Source organism: Pleurodeles waltl, chromosome 6 (genome assembly GCF_031143425.1).
Source record: "Pleurodeles waltl isolate 20211129_DDA chromosome 6, aPleWal1.hap1.20221129, whole genome shotgun sequence".
NCBI classification, from domain to species: domain Eukaryota; kingdom Metazoa; phylum Chordata; class Amphibia; order Caudata; family Salamandridae; genus Pleurodeles; species Pleurodeles waltl.
In genome coordinates, this window is record NC_090445.1 from 285,724,255 (window position 1) to 285,741,139 (window position 16,885).

Consider the following 16,885-nt stretch of genomic DNA (forward strand, 5'->3'; position numbering starts at 1 on the left):
GGGGATAGGATGCATGGCGCCCCTACCCCAAGTCTTAAGAGGCCCTGGGGACCCTCATCCCCTTGGTTTGGCTCTTTCACTGTGTCTCAGGGAGCCCACTCCCGGGACACAGTAGTATTCCTTGCCTGCAGGAGAACAGGTATGGAAAGTAAATGCGCTCCCACCTTGCTGGAGCTTTGAAAATTGTCCCTCCAAATGGGAGCATACTTTTGTTTTGTTGATTGAGGATTTTGTCATTGGGACTGATGCCTTTTGGAGGGGTTAGCTTTTTTTGATTTCATATTGAATCCTGAAAGTATAAGGTATTCTTGTGTTTAAATGACAGTATTTTCTCATTACTTATGATGTATCACTCCTTTGTTGCATGTGCTGCAAAAAGACATCTGTATTGGAAGAAATGTTGGGAGGTATGAGCTATATATACTGGAGTTGTTGTAGGAGTACTTTGGTGTTTAACCTATGTTGCACCTTTATGAGGTCTGTTTTGCTTTCACTTTTTTGCAGATTCTCTTGATGAAGACATTTTCAGAGTTTGGGCTTCTTTACTCAATCAGAGTTTGCAAAAATGCTGCAGTTGCTGAGCCTGGATTCTATGCAATTGTAAAATTCTACTCATCCAGAGATGCAAGCCGGGCACAGAGAGCATGTGATAAGCAGGTGCTTTTCCAGGATTTCCCATTGAAGGTAGGGTTAACATGTTCAAAATATCCTTTCTCTGTAATGTATATAACCGTGATAATTTAATACTTCCATATGTGTTCTCCATCTCCAAAACCTGAAATCTGTGTATGTGTCGAACTTTTTTTTTTCTCTTTGTCTTCATTTAAAAATGTTACACACTTTTTAGGTATTGAAGTACAGAGACGTTTAAATAAGACAATTTGCTGATCCTGTGTAGAAGTTTATTCCAAACTCACCGAGGGCAGCCAGTGGCACCACCCAAACAGTGATCAAAGCTTGTCACTTTTAGAAGTAAACCATTGTCAAACGGAACGCTAATAGGTCCACAACTAGAACAGAACATAACAGCTGATATCATTCTACACAACAAGAACTCTTTATTGTATGTTCTTTCTACCCAGCAGTCTACGAATAAGGCCTATGAAATTGGATATCTGATATATGCAGAGGACACAAGTTTCACCTCAAGTTTGAAGACAAGCTAGGAAACCTTCCTAGGTTGCCCTACTGCCTATCACAAATGCTTTGCTGAATGATACATAATTGGCTCTACCTAAACGGCAATGAAACTCGCATCCTCCTCTGGACCCTCTCAGCCCTGTCAATCTCCGTCACCCTTGGCGAGAGAATCTGGGAACTTCTTTCCCTGTCCTGGTGGAACAAGCAAATAACTTGGGAATGCTTTTTGAATGTGATTTTTTCAGTTGTCCGTCCAATCAAGTTAATTTCCAAGTAGCTATTTCACCACTTATGTCTGGTAGAAGGTGTCCTGATGATCCACTGCCCTCAGACGATCTCTTTACTGCTTCCATTGGTCATATCCAGATTGGACTATTGCAATAGTTGGTGCACAGGGCAACCCAGTATATCTTTCTTAAGCATCAAGAGTTGAAAGTTGTACAACCTGATTTTTGTTTTGACTTAAGTGACACAGTCACATCACTCAAGCCCCCTGCCCCCACTGGCTTTCAGTAGGCCACTCTCCCAACTATTTTGCTAAATTGCCCCATGCCATCTAACCAGAAAGCTCAGGTTGCTAATGTGGGCCTATTAGCATTTCTATCTTTTATGTACAAGAGAGCCAGGTTTTCTCCCTTTAGCATGCACCACCATAATATCTGAGACTGTAAAAAGACTGTCTTAAATTTAGAGAATCCTTAAAGAGCTACCTATTTATCTAGGAACTTGGTTAACCATCTCTCGTGACACCACTCCTTTTAAGAAAGGACCCTTTTTTTTGCATGTTCACCCTCAGTGTTTGGACTGATGCTGCTGGTGTATGGACTTTTTTGACACTGAGGTGCTGCTGTCCTGCACCTCGTCTGTGTGCTCAGAACCTTCAAAAATGTAAAACTGTTTAATCCCTGATTGGCAGATTTAACTTAACCGTTAGTCCCTAGTAGATGGTAGTCTGTGTATCCAAGGCCTGTAAGTTATATGACACCAGTGAACTGCAGCATATATTATGCCGCCACTAAAGTGAAAACATGACACTAGGCCACTGCAGCATAGCTGTGCAGCCTTTACACTGCAAAATTGATCTGGCAAAATACACCTTTTGCTAGGCCTAAACCTTTCTTGTTAGGTCTCAGCTAGATAGTATATCCCTGTCTTGAAGAGACATGTTGTATATACTTTGTGTGCTTTAGCCCACTCATAAGCTTCCTATTTGCTGGCTCCATCGTCGCTCTTCTATTCTTTCTTCCCATTTCTCCATGGCTTGTATGCATCATGCCTCTTCCTGTGTTTAGCCGTCCCCAGCAACATGGGCAAATTACTTCTATCTGCTCACAGCTCCCATTTAAGCAATTGTTTTAGGAAGTATGTTTTTATTTGATTTTGAGCACTTCACACAAGTGCTCTATTTTTCACTCGCTCCTAGCGCTGTTTCTGCAAACAGGCCTGTAAATCGTGTTCTTATTTTGTCATGTTTGCTGTGCATTCAAAAACCCAGATCACATGTCAGGCGTTCTTTTCCTGAGGGCTCCTGCCCTCCCACCCCCGCTATGCTGCTTCACCCGTTTCCCCCCCCCCCAAGCTCCTCCCTCATCGCTGCTTACCCCCTCCACATATCAATGCTTGTTCATCAGTGTTTGTTTTCTATGATGCATTTGGGGGCCTTTAAGAGACCAATGTTTACACCCATTGGAGCTATTTCAGCACTTATATTGTGGGTATATGAAGTGCTAGATGCACTGCCTTAAAAGGGTGTCCTAATACACCACTCAGTTAAGTTTCATTTACTGGGGCTTTGGATCGCATCCTGTATTGCAGGTGTTCTATTTAAAAATATGGTGTAGATAATTTAAAATTCTAAAACTTACACACAACATGCCGTAGCTCTCTTTCTCTTTAAAGTGCTTTGGTTCTCCTACCCTTTTAGGAGTTGTGTGCATGCACATTCCTTTAAGGGATGTTTATGTATTCATTTCTCCCCTATTGTCTGCCATGCGGTTTGCTTTCCTTGCGTCTTTCTTGTTGTGATTGTCCTCCCCTATAAGGCATGTTTTGTGATGTCATTGGTAGTTTTTTTAGCTCGCAGGGTATAAGGATTAGTAGATTGGAAGGAGCACAGAGAGCCTCAGATAGGGAGTACCAGAGCTTCAAGCCTAGCCTGAGGACTCAGAACCGGAGCTATGCCGTCCTATTGGCCTTTTAAACAGAGGCGCACCTTCAGTTTGAGGCCCTGGTGGAGCTTGGGTCCAGGACTACGCCTCCTCCCTAGATAGGTTATCTTCCTCACTATGTCAGCTGTCCCCATCTCCCAAAACCACATACTGCATTGTCTGCATAATAACCTATGTTTACTCCACATTATGGCACCTGATGTTCATCCCACCATGTTTGTTTTACCCTGCTTTGTCAACACACCTCACCCATAGAACACCTGTTGGCTTAACACCTTCAGTGCCTGCCAGCCAGTAGCTTAAAAACCACCTTATTTATCTAGCATGACAGCTCATCCCCTTCAATCTGCAATCTTGTTGTCATCCCCTTTCACTTGTCTCCGTCCTGTGTCTGCCCGCCACTGAAACTCTAATTTCAGTTTGTTGTCTCACCAGTGAAAATTTCCACAATCTGCTGTATCAGTCACCCTCGCTGTATCTCTAATCTGCCTGTCTACACAACCTCTCAGTAGATATCATCCCCGCATATACCTCCCCCACACAACATCTGCTTCCCACCATTCCTTGCATCCACTTTATCTGTTGGTAAACGCCACTTTTTCATACTCTACTTCAGTAACTGGCACCTCCTTTTATCTTTCAGTTTTTTTATCTGTGACTGCAGCTGTACCTGTCAAGCCTCCATTGTATATGTCACCCACTATAGTTTTCAGATTCCACAGTATAGCACCAGTATTTACCTTCTGTCACACCACTTTATTTTCCCTATTGTCTGTCAACACCACTGTATCTGTAACCAGGTGGTCTGCTACTCTCACTGCATATGTTCCCCTTCTATATCCACTACCCCAAAGCACTTCCTTTGTCACCCTGACTGTGCCTGTTACCCCCACTGTGTTGTTTATTTATTGTGCCTGTCAGGCTTAGCTGCATCTATCCGTCATTTACTCCTCTGTCACTTCGACTTTATGTGCCCACCTCTGGATATCACTTGTAGCCATAGCCCTCCTCTTACTTCCACTGTATCTGTACGCAACCTGGGTCTACAACACCATCGGGGTCCCACATTTTATATTGTGTATGTCAACACCCACCTCGTACTGTGCCTCTCGCTTACCCATTTTGACCATCACCGCCGCCTTTTCTGATGTTGTGAAATATGACTCTGCACTCAGTGATGACTCTGGCCCTGTTTTTTTGGCTTCCCCTGGGACCTACTGTATACTTTCTAATTCCAGGATTACCATGGAGTTGTGTAACTATAAACATCTGTTATCCATGATTTCCAGTAGTCCTCTTAGGGTCAACGTGTGCTCTACATATATACTTGTTATATTCTGTCTTGGGTTAAGTCTGAGCATGTTGCTCCCTCTGCCCCCTGTTTGTTTGTTTCTTTGTCCTCCCATACTTTCAACTCCACTGTGTGTATATCTCTCATTTATTTGTGTGTATGTGTTCTTGTCTGTCTCCCTGCTTCGGTGCTGTACTCCCCCTTTCTTTTAGTCCACACTCTCCCTTACTTTCTTTCCGGTATCCGTCTCATTCCGTTTGTGGGCCATCCTTTTCTTTCTTTGTTTGGGGCCCTCTTTCGCTCACCCACTCACACTCTATCTGAATCTCTGTCACTGAAATTAACATTACTGCCAAAGAATGTACATCAGCTATAACCATCGGACAAAGGAGTTGAACAGTGGACATGGGGGACATTACTTTTTGTGTCTAACGTCATAACCGAATGTAACCTATGACGGCTGTTGTTGCTGTTTTGGTTCTTTTAGAAAAATTAACATTTTTTTCTTCGCAAAAATTGGAGATTGTTTTGCGTGTCAAACATCTTCAACAAGTATCTGTCTTTGTTGTGTCTGCTTTGGGCAGTGCAGGATTGTTGTTTGTTGCACTGTGTGTGGAGCCTGGTCTCTGGGGATTTCCGATTCTTTAGCTCGAAGCCTACAAGACAGCCGAGCTGTCTGGTTTGCTAAAGACATCTTGGGGACACTCAGAAAGCTGACCCAGCAATGCATTCCGCCCGTTGCTTACCAGTGGCTTTGTAACTTACATTTTCTTGCTTTATTTGCTTTAGTCTGTCCAGCTTGAGTTCATCACTCCTGTTACCCAAACCTTGTTTACTGTTTTCTTCCACAAGCTCGCTTTCAGTAAACAGACCTTTAAATCTTGTTTTTATCATGTTTGCTGTGCATTCAAAGACAGAGGTCAAATGTCAAACTCTCTTCCAAGAGTGCTTGGTGTTTACTTTTCTTTCTCTGAATTTGTGTGACAATTCTGCTGAGTATCCATGTAAGAAGAGAGGGTGTAGGAAGTTTTGTTTTTCTCCAGCACACAACAAAAATTAAATGAACTGTGCTAAGGTTTTGGAATATATCGGAATTAGTACAAATGAAACACATTTTTATAATTCTTAAGTGTGGTGGAAACAAATATTTCAATACGATTAAAACCTATCAGTACACTAGGTGATAAGATTTACACTCTTAATCGTTTGTGTGCAGTAAAACCGTTTTTCAGTGCAAATGTAATTGTCCTTTCAGTTGAAAATGTGTTATCTGTAATGGCAGTGCGCCACTACACCACGCATACTCCACTCTATGCCCTTCCACTCAATGCCATGCCACTTGATTCTACGACAATCTTTGACATGTCACTGCACTCTATACCGCTCAACTCTACACCACATACCCCACTCTAGTCTATCCCATCCCACTCCAATGTACCCCACTCCACTGTACCCCACTCCACTTCATTGCAGTCTACGTCACTCCAATTTACCTCACTCCACTCCATCCAGTCTACCCTACTCAACTCCATCCAGTCTACTCTACTCCACTCTACCCCACTCAACTCCACCCTGCTCCTATCCAATCTACCCCACTCTAACCCCATCTATGCCACTCCACTCCAATATGATCCAGCCTACCAGATTCCACTATCTACCCCACTCCATTCCATTCTATCCCCATCTACCCAACTCTGCACCAGTCTACCCCACTCCAGTCTCCTCCACTAAATCTAACCCAATCAACCTCACTCCACTCCAATCTACCCTACTCCACCCCAGTTTTCCCTCACGCTACTTAAATCTACCCCACTCTGCTCCAGTATACCCCACTTCACAACATGCTTGCCTGAGTCACCCCAGTTCAGTTTGGATCAGGGGTAATTGCCCTGTCTGCCCACTGGTGGGCAGAACTACTTTGGACTCATTTATTTGGGGTGGGGGGGTATAGCCATACCCCCACCCTCCTATTTTGGAAAAAAAATCTTCCCTGGTCTCTGGTGGGCTTTTCTGCACCCTTGGGGGCAGATGGGCCTTCCAAAAATAGGCCGATCTGCCCCCAGGGGGGGCAGAAAAGGCCTACAAATATTTTGCCCCCCCGGGGAGTGGTCCCTCCCCTCATTGAGTAATATAAAACTTTAAAAAAAATCCCTGGTGTCTAGTGGTTTCTGCCCTCCTTGGGGACAGATTGGCCTAAAGGTAATTTTGACCCCCCTCCCCCCCCCCCCCCCCCCCCCCCCCCCCGGGAGCGACCCTTGCCTAAGAAGTCGCTCCCCACATACAAAAATGGCCTAAAAATAATTAGGTCCCCTGGGGAGCGGCCCTTGCCCAAGGGGGCTGCTCCCCTCATGACAATGACCTAATTAAAAAAAAAAAAAAAACTGAAGTCATCAGACGCCGGGGGGGGGGTGGGGGGTCGACAAGAGGTGGAGGGGGAAGGGCTTACCCTTCCATCCCTGCCCTGGGGTGTGTGGGGGTAGCCCATGGAGGGAGCGCTAGAGCTCTGGTGCCGGGACATAATGGTTACGTCCTCGGCACAGGACCACTGTGCCGCGGAACGTAACCGTTACGTCTGCGGCACAGAAGCAGTTAAGCCTCTGGGGAACCCCCGGACTCTGTGCACACTTTCCTCACTTTGATATAGTATACACAGAGCCAATTTCCTACTCTGTTATAAATTAAACGCCCTGATGAAACAACACATTATTCTTTTGTAGTCGCAAAACATGTTTTTGCCCTTTTTCCAATCTCTGTAATCTTTAAGCTGTTCTGTTGAATTGAAGAGTGAAATAAAAAAAATATCATCACCTCTCAGTGACTCAACTGTCTTTTTGTCACTTGAAATTGTGTGCATCGTTTCTTCGCCGGAAGGAAGATATTTGAAAGAAACCATTGATGTCGCAATCCAAGACAATTATATGTGGACCTCATACATTGTCTTTTTTATGTGTGTGATTTGATAGTGCCGGGGGCACCAAGGTTAGTTTTCAAGCCACTTACGTCTGATTAAATAGAGTTCCTCACTCCCCTGTTTCTAGGTTCAGTGTCCAAATAGGTCCTTCTCAGTGCCATCCACACATCAATATTCCGCTGAGATTGCTGATACCAGGTAAGACTTGCAGTTTGGAGAAACAATTAACAGTGGCTGTTGTTCTGTAAGACTTTTAGAGATTTGGAACCAGAGTTTGGAGACAAACCAGCTGATCTTGAATGGTTTAGGATTCAATGGCCTGTGGGGAGTCTGGAAAGGATCCACGTTCTGAAGAAGTCATATTGGAGAGTCAGTGGAAAGTTTCAGAATAAACCACAACTGCACCTGTTGAAAATCGGTGACCAAGACCATCTGCTCATCTTCTTTCTTTTGTGAGATATAATGGGAATCATTATAAGAGAATGAAATGCATAGTGTATACTTTTGCTCAATGCTCTCCAGGGTTTAGGCTTAGCTGCCAGTAGATGGATGAACATGTAGATATGGGTTTTCAGTTGTAGTCAAAAATGTTCATCCCACATAAGGTCTACTTCATCTCCAGATAGTGACAAGGCTGTGGAAGGAGTCTGGCAGATCTGTGAAAGGAGTCTTTAGTCATTGTATTAGATGGGCTTAAGTATCTTCAGTCAACTTCCAGGTTTAAGACCCTCTAAGGTACTTGGTCTTGAATGCAACCCCTACATTTGAGGAGGGTGTGTCAATAGTTCTTTGCTAACTCCACTGTGGATTGTAATTTTGTACTATCTTGTTGTTTGATACGTCGGATGGCTACCACTACCAAGGACAATTGTGGGAGAAGATGTGGAAGTGGTTCTCCAGAGTTCTCCAATGGATCATGCAGTGCATGTGGAGTCCCTATTTGTTATGGAAGCATAAGGACTAATCAATGGAGATGGATATGCTCCACCGATTGAGATCGGGGGAAGGGACTCTTACAGTGGCCAGTGGGTAGCAAGATTGAGCCGCTGTTGATGTGGGAGCAAGCAGACCGAGCCCTGTGTGTTGTTGCCCTTATCACACTTGTATGTCTCGAGGTATCACCTAGAGGGCCTTTTTGTAGCACTGACAGCAGGGGCAAAAGCATGTAAGGGTGACACGTGAGAAGCATAGTCTCCTATACAGTTGTTGCTTTTGTCTTCAACTCGAACATAGTTTGACTGTGCTTCTTGTTCAGTAGATTTCTTATGTTTTAGGTGAAGCTTAAGACTTGTTTTGGTAGGCGGAGCTAAAGATTTTTTTTCTTTACTTTTGTTTTAATATCGCAATTCCAGTCCTTATCTGATCATTGGCATCCACCACTACTGGAGTTTATGTAAGGGTTTTGATTTGTATTCAAGGTATTGAAGAAAGCCCACGAACAACACTTAGAATATCTTAAAGTCCTAAATGGAGTTGACCGCAGATGTGGTAGAGCCAAGTGCTGTTCAGACCTGATGAAGTAGAGTTTGGGGGAGCATGCATGTGGACTAGAGAGTGCTGTGATGGCGTTTTGTTTGCCAACACATGTCAATGTTTTTCGGTGCCTCTTAGCTGTTCAACTCTTAGCCTTATTCCTACATTGTGCATGCCATCCTGCCTGCCCTAACTCCTTGAGCCTATAACGGAACCCAGCCCAAAGTGCACCCTCCTATCACCTTGGCACCGAGGAGTTGGGCACTGATGTACAAGTCTATGTCTGAGAATAGAACAGCTCTCTTAAAGGAAACATAAAGAGAAGCAGAAGCAGTAAAATTTAAGGAACCAGGAAACACTTTTATCTCTAGTGTTTTAAGTTGAAGTATTAAAGAGCAATCAAATAAACAGCAACCCAATATGATTAATAATATTTATTTAACACAAGTTCTCATTTTACATCTTCACATTGCTGAGTCAGGGCATTGCTGAAATTCTCTGGTTTTTACGATTTTATGTTTTCAACTTGGCCCCCATGTCTGATGCAAAAAAAAAAAAAAAAAAACGTGTTGTGTATTCATTCTTGCTATACACCCCATATGACCTCTTTCTGCCCCTTCTGAAATTGCTACGTTCCGCCTTCTCTGAGCAATAGCTAATTAAGTTTCCCTTTTGATCAGTTGAATTGTACTCTTGGGTGTTAAAGTTGCATGTGTCAGTGTGAGTGGTTATGTGATTCTGGATGGACTTATCCACACCCCATATTTTAACCAAGTGAGTGCAGTTAGCCTGCCCTCATCCCACATTCGCCTATACTGAAATCCCATCCGTTGTCCTGAACCAACACTAGCTCCCACAAGTCTTGCTGAGTATGCAGCCCCTGTGTATTTACTGCCTTATAAAGAAACGATGTAGGATTGGAAGATATCCATATTGCTCATCCATGTCTTTATTTTTTATTTAATTTACTTTGTCTTTTATTGCACGGACCAGGCCTCACATGTGTATCGGTGATGTATAGAAAAAGTATATAGAATTATGTTTCTGATGGATACAACTACCTGTGGATTCCTCACCTGATGAATACTCCCATGGCGCCAGCATTTGACGGAAATCTTCTTACTAGTCTCTGCACGTCGACGAGGACGTCACTCTAGCCCACGCGACGCCGTCTGACGTCATACAGGCAATAAGAAGTCCTCGCCGACGTGCCGATGACAGTTCCCTTTTTTCCGTGCATTCGAAACGGTTATCTTCGAGGGAGTTACTGTTACCTTCGTGGTTACAGTGTATTGTCTGCTGCGTAGTCTTCTCTGCGGTAACAATGTCTCAGAGGAAGTCGGGTTTCAAGCCCTGTCGAGAGTGTGGGGGCAAGATGTCAGTTACAGATCCTCACTCCGACTGTCTATGGTGTTTGAGCTCCGACCACGACGTCTCGACTTGCGATTCATGTCAACACATGAATCCGAAGGCCCTCAAAGAGCGCGAGGCCAAGTTATTCATGGCAAAGTCAAAGAAGAAGGAGAAACATCATAAGAAGTCTTCTTCGCCAAGGTCTCACCGGCGTCATCGAGACTCCCGGCGCCGTAGAGACTCACGACGTCACTCCAGCAAGGAGTCTCATTCGAGGTCACCTTCGGCTCGGCGTCGGAGGACTTGGGAGGTCAGCCCCACGGTCACGCCGCATCCATCGACGCCGTTGCCCTCTCCGGCGTCACCGACTTCATCTGGTCAGGCGTCAGTGATTGAGGTGGTGCAGCCTCTTGTGTTTTCTCCGGCGTCGCAGACGTCGAGGCCGGCGTCGGGGTCGCCTTCGATCCAGGCACCCCAGTATCCGGCTTTTCCCACTCCTGGAGCCGATAGTACCCGCGTTTCTTAATGCGATGTATACCATCTTTCAGCAGATGGCTCCAGGAGCTGCTCCGGCTGGTCCTTCGGGGCCCTTGGCCTTTTCGTTGGGTGATCCTGCGCCTCTTCGGCCGGCACCCTTTATGCCCTTTCTCCCTTTTGGGAATGTGGGCTCGGCGCCGGTGCCGGCGTCGGTGGCCGCTCCGGTGGCTTCGGATGTTTCGGCCCCGGAGGTTGCCCCTCCGTCGAAGTCAGGATTTTGCCCTGTGACTCCGGTTGGTCCATCGGCTCCAAGACCTCGTCCTCCGGCTCCTGCCTCGGCGCCGAAGCTGCCTGTGGCGCCGGACGCGGCGTCAGATGCTTCTGGAGATCGGCGCCGTTCTTCGACGTCGGCGGAGGCCATGTCGACTCCGCGTATCGAGGAGAGACTTCATTCGAGGAGGCGTGCTCTCCGTCTTTTAGAAGAGCAAGAGTACCAGCGAGTCCTAGAGGAGGGAGAGATTGAGGACTCTGGAGACGGACTGCATGGTCTGGATACAGCCAGTGGGCTGGACACTTCCCCTGAGTGGGACCTTTCATCTCCAGGGGAATATACGGAGGAGGCTGCTTCCTTTCATGCTGTGGTGAGGAAGGCAGCGAGCTTTTTGGACCTGCCTTTGCCGGTGGCAGAGGCAAAGCAGAATTTGCTGACAGAGGTATTGCATCCGGCCTCTGCTGCAGCTGAGCCTCTCTTGCCATTTAATGAGGCTTTGCTGGATCCGGTGTTGGAGGTGTGGAAGAAGCCGGTGTCTTCCTCGGCCGTTCATAGGGCTGTGGCCAGGAGGTATCGAGCTGCACCATCTGACCCTGGCTTTCTCTCTAGACACCCTACGCCGGAGAGCTTGGTGGTGCAAGCCTCCTGTTCCTCAAAGTCAGCGCCTGGTTCCTTCCCGACGGTGCCTGGAGACAGAGACTCCAAGAAACTGGATGCGCAGTCCAAGAAAATATTTTCGTCATGCAGTTTGGCGTTGAAGGCCACCAACGCCACGTGCATTCTGGGGAGGTACATCCATGCGCTGATGGATGATATTTCGTCTTCATTCACGGAGCTTCCCCAGGGTCTTTTGGATGTGGTCTCGGACGCCCAGGCTGCCGCGACCCAGATTATCCAGTCTGGGCTGGACACGACCGACTCGGTGGCCAGGGCGATGGGCACGGCTGTGGTGGCAAGAAGACAGGCCTGGCTCCGAAACTCAGGGTTCTCTGCGGATGTGCAGTCGACCCTGCTGGACCTCCCGTTTGATGGGGACAGACTGTTTGGAGCCAAGGCAGATTCGGCCTTGGAACGATTTAAGGAGAGCAGAGCCACAGCCAAATCGTTAGGACTGCAAGCTCCTTCTTCCTCTGCCTCTTCTAGAATTTTCAGGAGGTTTCGGGGATTTGGGCGTGGCTCTTATTCCTCTTCCTTTCGGGGGAGGTTCCAGCAACCCGCCTCTTCCCTCCCCTATAGGTCATTTAGAGGGAGGGGGAGGGGTGGGGTCCGTACCAGAGGAGCCTCTCAACAGCACTCTGCCTCTTCCTCGTCCTCTGGAGGGGTGCAGCAGGGGAAGCAGCCTTAGGCTTCCACCGTTTCCCACTCACTCCTCTCCTGTAGGGGGAAGATTACAGCGTTTTCTCCACAAGTGGAGGTCTATCACAACGGACACTTGGGTTCTCGGCATTGTGGGAAAAGGCTACGCCCTTCCCTTTCGGGAGTTCCCGCCCCTCATCCCGCCCCGCCCATCTTATTGTTCAGAAGAACACCTCCTGTTGCTAGAACAGGAGGTTCAAGTCCTCCTTTCAAAGGGCGCGGTAGAGTTGGTCCCAGAGCAGGAAAAGGGTCGAGGTTGTTACTCAAGATACTTCCTGATTCCCAAAAAGGATGGTCAGTTGAGACCAATCCTGGATCTGAGGATCTTGAATTGGTTCCTCAAACAGGAAAAGTTCAAGATGCTGACCCTAGCACAGGTGCTTTTGGCGTTGAACAAGGAAGATTGGATGGTGTCTGTCGACTTGCAGGATGCTTACTTTCATATCCCGATACTCAAGTCGCACAGGAAGTATCTCCGGTTTGTGGTAGGGTCGCAGCACTATCAGTTTGCGGTCCTCCCGTTTGGTCTTACTTCAGCACCTCGAGTCTTCACAAAGGTGATGTCAGTGGTTGCGGCGGAGCTCAGAAGGAAGGGGATAGCAGTATTCCCTTACTTGGACGATTGGTTGATCAAAGCCAAGTCCCCGGAGCTTGTGTCGCATCATCTGCAGTCAACAACCCAGTTGTTGTTCGACCTGGGCTTTTCGGTGAACGTGCCCAAATCTCACCTGGAGCCCTCTCAGCGCCTCCTGTTCATAGGGGCAGTACTGGATACAACATTGAGTCGAGCCTTTCCTCCGCCTCAGCGGATTCAAGATATTCAGGAATTGGTTCCAATGTTTCGAAATGGAGCGGTAGTTCCAGTCCTCAAGGTCCTTCGTCTGCTCGGTCTGTTCGCCTCCTGCATTCTGTTGGTCACGCATGCTCGCTGGCACATGAGGGCTCTTCAGTGGTGCCTCCGAAGGCAGTGGTCTCAACACAAGGGAGATTTAGAAGGTACTGTCAAGATCTCCAGAGATGCTGCTGTGGAATTGAAGTGGTGGATTGCGGGCAACAATCTTTCACAGGGGAAGCCGTTCGCGCAGTCGCCACCAGTGGCCACGGTAATAACGGATGCCTCCACCCTAGGATGGGGAGCTCATCTGGGGGATCTGGAGATCAAAGGGCTTTGGTCTCCAGAGGAACAGGTGTTTCATATCAATCTGTTGGAGTTACGGGCTGTACGTTTGGCTCTCAAGGCCTTCCTCCCATCCCTTCGTGGTCAGTCGGTACAGGTCCTGACGGACAATACTACCACGATGTGGTACATAAACAAACAGGGAGGAGTAGGGTCGTACCTTCTCTGCAGAGAAGCTCTTCGGCTATGGTCCTGGGCAAAGGACCATCAGATTTGCTTGGTGGCAAATCATCTGGCCGGGGTCTTGAATGTACGTGCGGACAGTCTCAGTCGCCAATTCTCGGCAGACCACGAGTGGCGTCTCCATCCAGATCAAGTCTGTTTAATCTTCCAGATGTGGGGGTTTCCTCGGATAGATCTGTTTGCCACTCGGGAGAACGCGCATTGCCTGTTATTCTGCAGCCTCCAGTATCCGATGCAGGGAGCGTTGGGGGACGCGTTTCAGATAACCTGGTGCGACCAGTTGCTTTACGCGTTTCCCCCCATACCCTTGATTCCTCGAGTGTTGAGGAAAATTCGCCAAGACCGGGCCCAAGTCATCTTAATAGCTCCGGATTGGCCAAGGAGGGTATGGTACTCCGACCTTCTCCAACTCTCACTGTGCCCTCCGCTCCGTCTCCCTCTCAGGGCAGACCTCCTCTCGCAGTCGCAGGGGCAGGTTTTACACCCCAACCTCCAGAGTCTGCACCTACATGCTTGGAGATTGAACGGGGCAACCTGAGTTCCTTCTCTCTCCCGCCTGATGTAGTGGATGTTATCTTAGCGGCCAGGCGACACTCCACTAAATCTATCTACGCTAATAGGTGGTCTAAATTTGTTATGTGGTGTGGAGAGAGACAGATTGATCCCTTACATGCTCATCTGTCACATGTTTTGTCTTTTGCACTGTCTCTAGCGCAGAAAGGTTGTGCAGTAGCTACCATTAAGGGTTATTTGTCGGCCTTGTCAGCCTTCATTTGTCTTCCAGACCAACCATCGTTATTTAAATCCCCTATTGTTCTCAGATTCTTGAAAGGTCTTCTGAATCAATATCCTCCAAAACCATTCGTTATGCCTCAATGGGATTTGTCCTTGGTCCTGACTTTCCTTATGGGGTCCCCTTTTGAGCCTATGCATTCTTGCCCCTTAAGGTATTTGGTTATTAAAACAGTATTCCTGGTAGCTATAACATCTGCAAGGAGAGTGAGTGAGTTGCAGGCCTTATCGGTTAAACCCCCTTATATAACGTTTTATGGGGATAAGGTGGTGTTGAGGACCAAGGCTGCTTTCCTTCCGAAGGTTGTTTCACCCTTCCATTTGGCTCAGACAATCACTTTGTCCACGTTTTATCCTCCGCCTCATCCTTCAAAGGAGGAAGAAAGACTACATCGCCTGGACCCAAAAAGGGCGTTGAGCTTCTATATCGACAGAATGAAGGATATCAGGCTGGAGGATCAGCTGTTTGTCGGATACGTGGGCAAGAGGAGAGGAAAGGCAGTCCACAAGAGAACACTCTCCAGGTGGGTTGTTCTTTGCATTAAAATCTGTTACTCTTTGGCAAAGAAGGATCCGCCTGAGGGCATTAGAGCTCACTCCACCAGAGCTAAGTCGGCCTCTTCGGCCTTGGCCAGGGGTGTTCCTGTGGTTGACATCTGCAAGGCCGCAACTTGGTCGTCCCTTCACACTTTTGTGAAACATTACTGTTTGGACTCTGAGGTCAGAAGGGACGGTCATTTTGCACGGTCAGTGCTGCAGGATTTCTTGGTTTGACCATTTAGGCACCCACCGCCGGGCGTGGTACTGCTTTGGGACTCTATTCATCAGGTGAGGAATCCACAGGTAGTTGTATCCATCAGAAGAACGAGTTACTTACCTTCGGTAACGACTTTTCTGGTGGATACATTAGCTACCTGTGGATTCCTCACGGTCCCACCCGCCTCCCCGTTGCCTTTTTGGTCTCTCCAAGCAATCCTTGAGTGTGCTCCTTTTGGTCTTCAAAGTTGCAATACATTTTGCATGTATGATATTTGTATATATGTGTATATTTATATATAAATCTATATATATATTGGGTATATACATGATTCGTATATATAAATCTACAGCTATTTTATTGCAATGTTGTGTGATTTACAATATTAAGAGATGTTGCTTTGCTCTTTCATTGCATTGGGTTATTATTATTATTCTCATGCACGTAAAAAATGTTGGTACTGTCATCGGCACGTCGGCGAGGACTTCTTATTGCCTGTATGACGTCAGACGGCGTCGCGTGGGCTAGAGTGACGTCCTCGTCGACGTGCAGAGACTAGTAAGAAGATTTCCGTCAAATGCTGGCGCCATGGGAGTATTCATCAGGTGAGGAATCCACAGGTAGCTAATGTATCCACCAGAAAAGTCGTTACCGAAGGTAAGTAACTCGTTCATTTGTGACATTTCAAGAAGCTTTTTAAAAAAAAAAATAGTTGAGAGGCCTGATGTTTGGGTCCTGCTCCTTTTATTCATTCTTATTGAACTGCGTAAGAATTATTTTGAAATGAAAATGTACTATTGTCACTGTTCCTAGACAATATTTTTGTTGGTTATACTAAGAGTATGCTGTGCAAGTATGCAACTGTCATTTTAGTGTATTTGGGTGAACCTTTTACATTTTGTAGTTTCATGCTAACGTAATATTCTAAAACTCTCTTGGTATGGTAAATGTTTTCATGAACCAGGTACGTCTTTGCACCAAGCAAAAGGGATACGAACACTTTGGACGTGGACTAAACAGCGTCAAGTGCCAAGATGTAGCCAATCACTATCTTGGCTTTAATGGATGGTCAAAGCGAATAATTATGGTAAGTCATTTTGTAAACTTAAATTTTTTTGTTAGTGATTCCGTTTGTGCATGTGCTACACTACCAATTACGGTTACACGTGTTTCAGTTCTTGTTACAAAATATCAGTCATACTTCCCTGTCCCAAATTCCTTTATTTTTTCTCAAATCCTTTTAAAAAAAAAAAAAAAAAAAATAGTAAGGCATTAGTAAATACTGCTTAATATGACACACTCAACCTCTCTCTTTTTTAAAAATTTTTTTAAATTTTTTTTAAGAAAGAGCCGACTTTCACAGAGTACAGATTTTGGCCTTATTACGATCTTGACGAAGGGGTTTCCTCCATCACAAATGTGCTGGATATTCCTTCTGCAGTATTACGATCTACATAGGTAAACCCCTCCGTCAAGGTCGCAATAATGCCCTTAATGTTAAAGGCTGTAGCTAATGTAGAGATTTTAAAGGATGCC

At 46.4% G+C, this 16,885-nt stretch overlaps 1 protein-coding gene across 1 annotated transcript in view; it reads left to right on the plus strand.

Moving 5' to 3' along the window:
• Window positions 1–16,885, plus strand: part of RDM1 (RAD52 motif containing 1) — a 102,597-nt gene that overhangs the window by 17,978 nt on the left and 67,734 nt on the right. The window contains exons 2-3 of the mRNA XM_069238082.1: window positions 505–684; window positions 16,314–16,436. Coding sequence (XP_069094183.1) covers window positions 505–684; window positions 16,314–16,436 — 303 coding nt within the window. The remainder of the gene's footprint in view (window positions 1–504; window positions 685–16,313; window positions 16,437–16,885) is intronic.